This window comes from Xiphophorus hellerii, chromosome 11 (genome assembly GCF_003331165.1).
Source record: "Xiphophorus hellerii strain 12219 chromosome 11, Xiphophorus_hellerii-4.1, whole genome shotgun sequence".
Classification (NCBI taxonomy): Eukaryota; Metazoa; Chordata; class Actinopteri; order Cyprinodontiformes; family Poeciliidae; genus Xiphophorus; species Xiphophorus hellerii.
The window spans coordinates 5,250,490-5,259,620 of record NC_045682.1 but is presented as its reverse complement, the minus strand read 5'-3'; the positions used below and the strand labels follow the sequence as shown (position 1 = coordinate 5,259,620).

The window sequence follows — 9,131 nt, the reverse complement described above, 5'->3', positions numbered from 1 at the left end:
AACCCAACAATGTGCTGAGGTATGGATTTATTATCGGAGTAAAGAAACTAAAATGATTTGAAGCCTGAATTCATCAAACTCACCACTAGATGGCACCAAACCCATCAGTGTGAACAGGAGACAGACTGCAGATTTCATAAAATAAATCAATTTATTAATAAAACAGTAAACTGTGACGGCATGGTAACATGTACAGCATCTTCATCTTTGGTCAATTGATAACAAAACATAACAGAACTTGTAACGACAACAAAAGGCAAATAATTTGGTATTTAGACGACAGACTCTTTTACATCCAGTCCCAGATATTTACAGTGAATTAATTTAATCTCCTCCTCAGGTGGCGAAGCTTCAATCTATGGATGCACAGTTGAAACAAAAGGACACTTGGTGGACAAAGTTTCAGCTCTGACTCACAAAATAAAAACTATAAAAAGCTGCAGAAGGTAAACATTCACGTGTTTCTTCATGTAAAATGCAGCTCAGAGTTAAAAATAATATACAGACTGGCTGAAGTCCAACTGGAAAGCTTTAGGGATGCACCATATATTGGCATCAGACGATGTTCACCATTTATCAGTATCATATATATATTAATATATATATATAAAGAGAATAGGAACATCCAAAATATCAATGTCAACATCATCAGTATCGGCTGATCAGCCATTTTGTAACGCATCGTATCGGTTCGATGAGTGAAACTGGGCCAATAAACAGATGAAATTTATCTATTTATTTATTGTTTGTGTCACATGAAGGAGCGGGGCTTGGTCACGTGACTCGTCGTGATGCAGCAAAGGATTCTGGGATGTTAAACTGAAGCAGGATGGCTGTGTATTCATGAGGTCAGAAGAGGCGATAAATATATCCGATATCAGATGTTGGCAATATAACAGTTGTTGTTTTAATATCAGATATTCATATTGGCACAAATCTGGATATCGCTGCATATCTAAAATAAAATAAAGGTTAATATAATATTATTAAGTATTGATTACCGTCCGTCAGACACTGATATCAGTCCGGTCGTATCAGTTTATCCGTATTAAACTAAATTAATATTTAGGAAGTTTTCAAATATTTGCGGTTTTGTTTCATTTTTGGTCGTATTTCACTTTCTGGAGGTAAAAGTATCCGAGTCCTTCAGGATGTTTAGTAACAACCTGAAATCAGCTTTCACCCATTTTAAGGCAAAAATTAGAAAGTTATTTTACAATAATTTACCCAGTCTACTGTAAGAAACGTGATTATGTAGAAATAGTCCAGAGAAATACAAACTTTTACCTTTCTACACCCGTTAGGACAAGAGGAATAGTTAAAGAAGTTATTAAAATACGTAATTATTTTATTTTGTTTGATTAAAGCTCGGAATCTGGTTTATATTTTATGCATGGAGATCAGAACCAGCAGACTGGAGAATTTTAAAAACAGTTTTATCTCTGAGACTCAGTCTAATATGGAACTACAAAAATAAAGACTAATGAATGTGTAACAGCTTCAGCTCACTGGTTCTGAACTGGTTAGTTTACTGGAGGCAGGAAGGGAAGACAGGGCCACATGCTGGTGCAATGAGGAGTACAGAGCGACAGAGTCAGGTTATAATGATGGTCCGACCTGCTAAACCTATCAGGAATATTGAATATTCTTTAACAGGAACAGCCACATAATTCAGCGATTCAGAAACAGGAAAAACTAAAAAGGTCCGTGACCCGGACTGTAAACTGGCTTTGGAACAGAAAACGATCCGGTGTAACTCGTAACAGCAACTGGCCTCGGTTACAGAACCTGGTTCCATCAGAGAGGCGTGAACATCTCGACCGTTCCGGTTCTCTGAGCGTCTCCGCCTGCAGCCAGCAGCCGATCAGCGGCTGGATCGGCGGCGGCGTCAGGCGCCCGCGGGCCGGCGCCGTCCGGTACGGCGGAGAGCGTCGGCACGGCGTTGAACATGATGAACCCCACGGTGATGATGATGAACGAGACAATGTACAGCACAGAAAACTGAGCAGGAAACAACATGGAGACGACAGAAGGTCCATTTAGTAACAGCACTGAGTACCAGCTAATGCACTAAACATGCAATACCAGCGATGGCCACTAGGTGGTCTCTAACGGCGAAGCTTTAACAGCGTTCGGTGGCAGTCGGTCTCACCTGGTAGCTGAAAAGGAAAAGGCCGCAGAACAGGCTGAACAGGTCGGCGGTGAGCAGCGACAGGTTGACGGCCGTGGCGCTGGTCAGCCTCACCACCACCGGCATGAAGCTATACAGCGCGTACATACACAGGGCGTAGACCGCAAACAGCATGACTGCAGGACAACAATGTATGGCTGTTACTTAGCAACCAGAGACAGGAAGCACCATCACAGATTCAGGTGACGCTGTTGACTTACAGACGTAAAGATCCCATTTTATCGCTTTAACAGCATTGATTTCTAGTGCAGCCCTGAAATCAGAAAGCAGACGAGTAAACTCAAAGCTGTAGAAACAGAAGCTAAAACAATAAGGCTAACGGTTCCAACAATAAGGCTAACGGTTCCAACATTAAGGCTAACGGCTCGAACATGGAGGCTAACGGTTCCAACAATAAGGCTAACGGTTCCAACAATAAGGCTAACGGTTCCAACAATAAGGCTAACGGCTCCGACATGGAGGAGCTCTTAAGCTCTTAAACAGTGACTTACAGCTGCGCGCCGCTGATCAGAGTCCCAAACAGTCCCATCATTCCCAGGAACTCGACCCGGCTCAGATTCTTCACCGTGTGCTCCTGGCACAGGTTGGACACAGCATAGAGGACGGAGCTGAGCAGAACCAAGCCGTCACCCAGAACCACATCACTTTCTGCATGGAGGGAAAACTGGCAGTTAGAAACACTGGAGATAATAAAAACCTTTAATCCAGCAGAAAACACAGGAGATGGAATTAAATTAGTGAACATAAAAGCAAAATGAAAATCATATCACGGTCCAAAATATTGTAAATAGATCTTCAGAGTAAAACAATTTAACAAACCATCTTTTTTTTTAAAGAAAAACAGAGAAGTAATTTTCTGATCCAAGAATCTCTCGAGTTGTTATTTTTGCTTCATGCTGAAAGTTCAAAAGATGCTTTGAAGATTCAGAAATAAAACTGATTTAGTTCCACATATGGAAGTGGGACAAATCGGATTTTTGAGGGATAAAAAGATCAGAACTGGGCTGTTGACCAAAGTGCGCTTTTAAATCCCTGGGTAGAATGCCGGTCTGTTAGGTCTCCATGTTACTGCTCTCATTTGTTCTGAGTTTCTCACCAAATTTACTTCATCATCTCACAGCAGAGCTGCAGATTCACCACTTCACCGAGTGGACACTGTTAGCTAACCAGAGTCAGCATCATCGCTCTTCAGCAGTGAAACACCAGACTGAAAGCGTCCTTACTGGATCCCTGGTTCCTCCCGGCTACGATGTCGGCCCCCACCATGGCCCCCACCCCCAACAGGCACACCACCACGGCTACGAAGTGCAGCGGCCTGTAGCGCGTCTTCAGGAAGATCCACGAGAGAACCATCAGCACCGGGATCACGAAGCAGTCCAGCAGCTGGAACCGCAACACAGGAAACACATTCGGCGATAAAAATGAAACATTTTTCAGTTAAAATGATTTCTGGCTCATTTAAAATGTGAATCATTTCACTTTTCTGCATCACTTGAAAAGAAACGCCTCGGATAACGACAGTTTGCTGCAGCTGCCTGCGTTTCCTCCGTACCTGAATGCTGGTCAGGGTGGTGAACTGATATGCCTTCACCACCGTGTAGTTTGCCTCCACATCGGCCAGACCCATCAACAGATACTTCCACCACTTGGTTCTGACGATCTTCAGGATGTTGGCGTCACCTGCAGGAACACATTGGCAGGCAGACGCCATTTTCTCCCAGGTTTGCAGAAAAACGCAACAACTTTCCGCACAGAGCAGATCCACTATTCAGCAAAAATAAAACAAAAATGGTTTACCTGGTAAATAAATCACTACAGTTCTGTTTTCTTCCATTAAACGGCAAGTTTAAATGCACCAGTTTAAAAAAAAATTATTAAAAATCAAAGTGAGGAAGTTGCTATGGATGCTCAGATTCCCAGGCAGTCATTCTGACCTCGGTGGATGCAGAGGGTGGGGGTGTAGGTGAGCAGCAGCAGGGCGTAGTTCAGGAAGCTCTGCAGCATGGGCGTCTCCACCCCGGCATCGGCCAGGTACTGACAGCTGCCCGCCGTCCCACAGATCAGCAGGGACAGGACCTGGCCCATGGCGATGGTCTTCAGCAGCCGGCTGCAGAGAGAGAGAGAGAGTTACAGTTTTATGTTTTCAGGCTTGATGTTTATTTTGTGATTACTCATTAGATTAGCTACTGCTGTGGTTAGCTAATCTAAATTAGCTAATCTCACACAGCGGTGGTTGATTAGCTTTTTTTAAACACCTGCTCTCCTGATGATCTGTCAGAGTTGGTGTTTTGGTTCAGTTAAAGTAAAAGGCGACCCAAACGCACCTAACTCCACAGCATGTCTACATGTTAAGTTGTCAAAGTCAAGCTAGCGTAACTGAGCTACTTTCCTCTCCCTCGCCATTTTTGGCTAATTAAAACTTTTTCCTGTCCTTTGAAAACTATTCACCCCCTTTAACTGTTCATTCACGGTGCCATTACAAAACCAAACGTCCAAGTATTTCATTAGGATTTTATGTGACAAACCAACTCTAAGTGGTGTGTGTTTATGAAGAGGAAATGTTCAAGTCTTTCCTTGGTTAGCATTAGATCTGTCATTAACATGTACACTTGCTGTGGCTGTTAGGGCTGGAAAGTCCCTTCAGTTTGCCAAATATGTTACTTTCATGCAGAGCACAATGCAAAATCTGAATAAAAGTTGAAGGACCAGCAACACATGATAAATCTGACAAAACAGTCCAAGAAGAAATATTTTACACACAGTAACTAAAAGCTATAGATAAGACGGACAGAGCGCTGCTCACCATGAGAAAATGTCCTTCAGCCTGTTTCTGTCCAATTTGCAGCCGTTTCTCCATTTGCCACACAGGCTGTCCTCTGTGGGCCCCTCCATCACTGTGACAGCTCAGCCTGGCCCCACGGGATTAAACACAGAGTTAATGTCATTTTTAGTCATCTTCATCTGACAAGCCGAGCAGAAAATCTGACAAATATCCAAAAACCCTGGTTCCTTCTCACAGACGAAAAGAAAATTTCTAATATTTTTTTTTTCATAATGGCAAAACATAAATGTAATTCTGCAGAAAATGAGGAAGAGACCAAAGCAAACAATCTGAATCATTTGGCTCAACTGGGAAACTTGAAAACACTTACTTTAAATGATAAGTTTACACTTTCGCTCCAAAAGAAATAAGCCGATTGTTACAGGGACCCTGATTGAGTCTTACAGTTTGTATTATTCCAGTTGACCAGCTTTAACTACCTGCCAAGAACCGCAGAAATGTTAAAACTGTTACTATTTCTGTGGAATTTGTTCTAGCTGCTCTACACACGAGCCAGGCGGCGCTGATCGGCGCTTCTCTGTGTTTTTAAACAACTCTCGGCTAAAATACAGAGAAAAACGTGTTTAAAAACATGAACGTGAACAAACCTTCTTCTCCCCTGTCATCTCATTTCATTGCTCAGATATTTTCCAGACGAAAATATTGATCGTATTTCAGCTTTATCTTCACACACGCCTCCCAGGACCTACTCGCTCTAACCTCGTGTCATTAAAGCCCGCCTGGGGCGTGCTGTGGCGGCGTAGTATGGGACAGCGCGACCCACGTTTGGAGGCCTCGAGTCTTCGACGCGGCCGTCGCGGGTTCGATTTCCGGACCCGGCGATATTTGCCGCATGTCTTCCCCCGTCTTCTTCCTCCTTTCCTGTCAGCCTACTTTCATATAAGGGACACCAGAGCCCACAAAACCCTGGAGGCGAGGAAAATTAAAAAAAATAAAGCCCGCCTCCTGCGCTCTGATTGGTTGAAGAGGAGCTGACGGACGCGTACGCTATTCATTCATTGGTTTAGGGCTGCTGCTTTTCCAGTCTGCTTTTAATATGCAATGGACCGTAACACAGGGGCCGCTTTTCATTGGCTGATGCCCATTCTACGTGGACACGTGCGTGGCCGTCTCACAAACACACTTAGCTTCCTGTTAGCTAAGTACAGCTTAATGGCAGAACTGATACAACTTCTACACCTTGAAGCCTGTCTGCTACACAGTCTTACGTTAGCTAAACAGATCAATATGCAATGTGTACTGCATCTGACATACACTAAAGATTTTATTTTAGCAGAAAAGGCTTTGGACTAAACTGTTACTCGTGTTAGCCACGCTAGCACCAAGTACAGCTAGTCAATCAACCATCGCTGTGTTCAGGGAAGCGCTGATTAATAATCGAGAAATAAATATCAAGCCTGGAAACTTGACATCTTAACGGACTGAATGTTATGTTTTTAACGTAATCTTTGCTCGTCTTGCGGGGCGAAGGTGGTTGCCACGGTAACATGTGTGCTTAAACTACAAAGAGAGAGAGAGAGTAAAAAGGTAGAGTGGTGAGTTGATCACCTGTTCGGGTTATTTTACCTTTGTTTCCCTTTGCTGTGGCGCATTACAGCCGCTGTAGTTTCTAAACGTTGGACTAATTACCTTGTTCGTTTGTGAGTTTATGTCATTCACAACAAACATCAATAGAACAAATATATTTCATAAAGTTTTAACAAATAAATGGCTTCTACGGTGGTAATTATGTGAAATTAAATGAATTATATCCCAACTTCAGAAGATTTGCCTTTACCTTTACAGAGCTCTTTGGTTCCTCCTATCAGTCTGTAGCTTCTCATATTGACGTCATCAAACCAAATTTCAGATCTACCATAACTGACTGACACCTGCTGGCCTCAGGTTTGCAACCAGCTTGTGACTGAGAAACCAGTAACCTCCTCCCAGATGATGATATGAACTTGTTAGTTCCTCTGTCCATTGTAGTAGCTGATATATTGTGAAAATCTGGTAGAAATGATGCACTAATCCAGTCATGTTTACATAGAAACAACGCGCCGCGAGGCTTTGTTTGTGAGACTTGCTGTCACGTGGGTCGGTTGTGGGCGGAGCTTGGTAAGGTCCATAAATATGATTTGGGGAAGTATTTACCGCCAGACAATTAGCTTTTTTTGTGTGTGTGTCATATTTACCGTAGATATTTTACATCATGCTATAAAATAAAAGTTTTTAAAAAACTGTCAATAACTATTTGGGCATTTTAGGAAAGACATTTGATTAATTAAAATTCAAAAATGCTTTATTTATCCCAAAAGTAAACTAAATGTTTCTAGCTGGTATTGTTCAAAGAGCCGCTGTGAATGGTGATGCTGTGGGCAGGACGGACCTCTGATAGCAGTCAGTCTGAAAAGCCTCTGACTGAAGACTGTTGCTGTCTGTTAGCTATTGTGACGTTTCAAAAGCTGATCATCCAGGCAGCAGAGACGATATTTCACCCAAACATGTCTTCTGTGAACAACACCAATTGTTGGCTAACTCACTGATAATAAAGAAATGAGAAATAATGACACTTTGTTCCTAGCTTCCTTGGCCTTCAGTTCTAAACCTTGAGAATCAGTCAGGACTCTGATTCTCAAGGTTTAGAACTGAAGGTTTAAGACAAAGCATATTTTTCTGTAACACGTTGTAATATCTTCCAAGCAGGGAATGGAGTCAAGGCCAGTTCTCCCAAGACAACAAGACAAGCCTGAACGGTTAGAGTTTGACTAAAATTTCAGGACATTGTTGTGGCTCTGTATGCTGAATTCTGTAAATCATAAGTTAAGAACACACCGGGAAACGTGGTGGACGTCTTTTGTTTGTCAAATGTCCGGTGTGATGACAGGAGGTTGTGGTAAAATGATTTTTTTCCACCACTTTTTGCACTTGTAACATCTGAGTCAACTTTTGTTTCCATCTAAGTTGTAAGACATTTTTAGTTATTGTTTTGTCCACATTTTTGCTGGAAGTAAACTGCATTTTATTTTATTTTTTTCAAACAATCAAGTCGGAACTGCATTCAAGAAACAAAACACCTGGAAAATTTTGGTTTTGGAAATTGAAGGCCACAAGGAACATTGTTTATGATTTATTTTTTTGTACACCATGAAAAATTAATGGAAAAACAGTTAATTTCTCAGCCCTGGCATGAAACTAATAATTGTCATATTAAACTAATATTTAAGCTATTAAATGCAGCCACACATAGACATACAATCACTAAACTGAATTCATCAACTTGCATTGCAAAATAGTTGAACAGCTATGATAAATGTAAAAAACAATAAAACAACATCTTTTAGAGAACAATAAGGGTTTGTTACATCACGGCCGGTTCTACTCCAAGGCCAAGACCAGGAAAACCACCCCAGACTGGTTTCCAGTCCTCCATCCTGGTTCCTACTGTGGAAATGTGTAAAAGTTTTAGAACAATTCCATCAAAAGCATGAGAATATGTTTTATTTACTGCTGAATCAACAGGAAGCCGTGTACGTGGAGGCCTAACTGAGGCCGTTAATTAAACTGTGTTCACAGGCACAGGGCCGGCCGAAGCCTTTTTGGGGCCCTGGCATTAAGTGTGAAATATTATTTTAACTATTTGAAAGCAACACCAGCTGATGAATAATAAAAATACAGCAAAGTACAGTAAGTTAACAAGTTTGATATATTTCCCCACAGTGGCAGCAGGCAGCAGCAGGAAGATATTAACTTATTATTTGGGTAACAACTATAAAAATAAACTGTTTTTCCATGTGTAATAGCATTTAGTTTGTATTTTTAAATATGCATATATATTTATCATGCTAACCCTTGTGCTGTGGCAGCTGCTTAACTCGTATGTGCCTTGGGCCGGCTCTGCACAGTGAACTGATGGCAGAAGGTGTTAGTTTAACAGCTCTGCACAATTCCCAGGCAGACTCCTGTCCTGGTGGTGAATATTAATGTTACCTGAAAGCAGACCAACTTAGAAATTACCCAGGATTTTAAAATATTGCTTCAGTTTTCTGAAAATCCTCCTTTCGGTCTCAGCAGCTGTGTTGTTTGCGTTCTGATTATCTGCTCTGTTGTTTTTCTACG

The 9,131-nt window shown here is 41.8% G+C and overlaps 1 protein-coding gene across 1 annotated transcript; it reads right to left on the bottom strand.

The window, feature by feature from the left end:
• Positions 1-126: 126 nt before the first annotated feature.
• LOC116728269 (solute carrier family 35 member F2-like) lies at positions 127-5,870 on the bottom strand. The gene is made up of 9 exons (XM_032576216.1): positions 5,621-5,870; positions 4,995-5,100; positions 4,126-4,298; positions 3,744-3,871; positions 3,415-3,574; positions 2,683-2,839; positions 2,392-2,444; positions 2,153-2,307; positions 127-2,001 (listed from the first exon to the last, which is right to left on the bottom strand). The coding sequence occupies exons 2-9, from the start codon at positions 5,081-5,083 to the stop codon at positions 1,798-1,800; spliced, it is 1,119 nt and encodes a 372-aa protein (XP_032432107.1). The 5' UTR covers positions 5,084-5,100; positions 5,621-5,870; the 3' UTR covers positions 127-1,797.
• Between the last annotated feature and the right edge of the window lie 3,261 nt (positions 5,871-9,131).

What these genes read in the sequence shown, in the direction of transcription:
- LOC116728269 (XM_032576216.1), bottom strand. Translation starts at nt 5,083, where the DNA reads ATGGAGGGGCCCACAGAGGACAGCCTGTGTGGCAAATGGAGAAACGGC. An exon ending in CCACCCTGACCAGCATTCAG is followed by an intron (nt 3,575 to 3,743) that starts GTACGGAGGAAA and finishes TTGCGGTTCCAG; the next exon opens with CTGCTGGACTGCTTCGTGAT. An exon ending in AAAATGGGATCTTTACGTCT is followed by an intron (nt 2,308 to 2,391) that starts GTAAGTCAACAG and finishes GTTGTCCTGCAG; the next exon opens with TCATGCTGTTTGCGGTCTAC.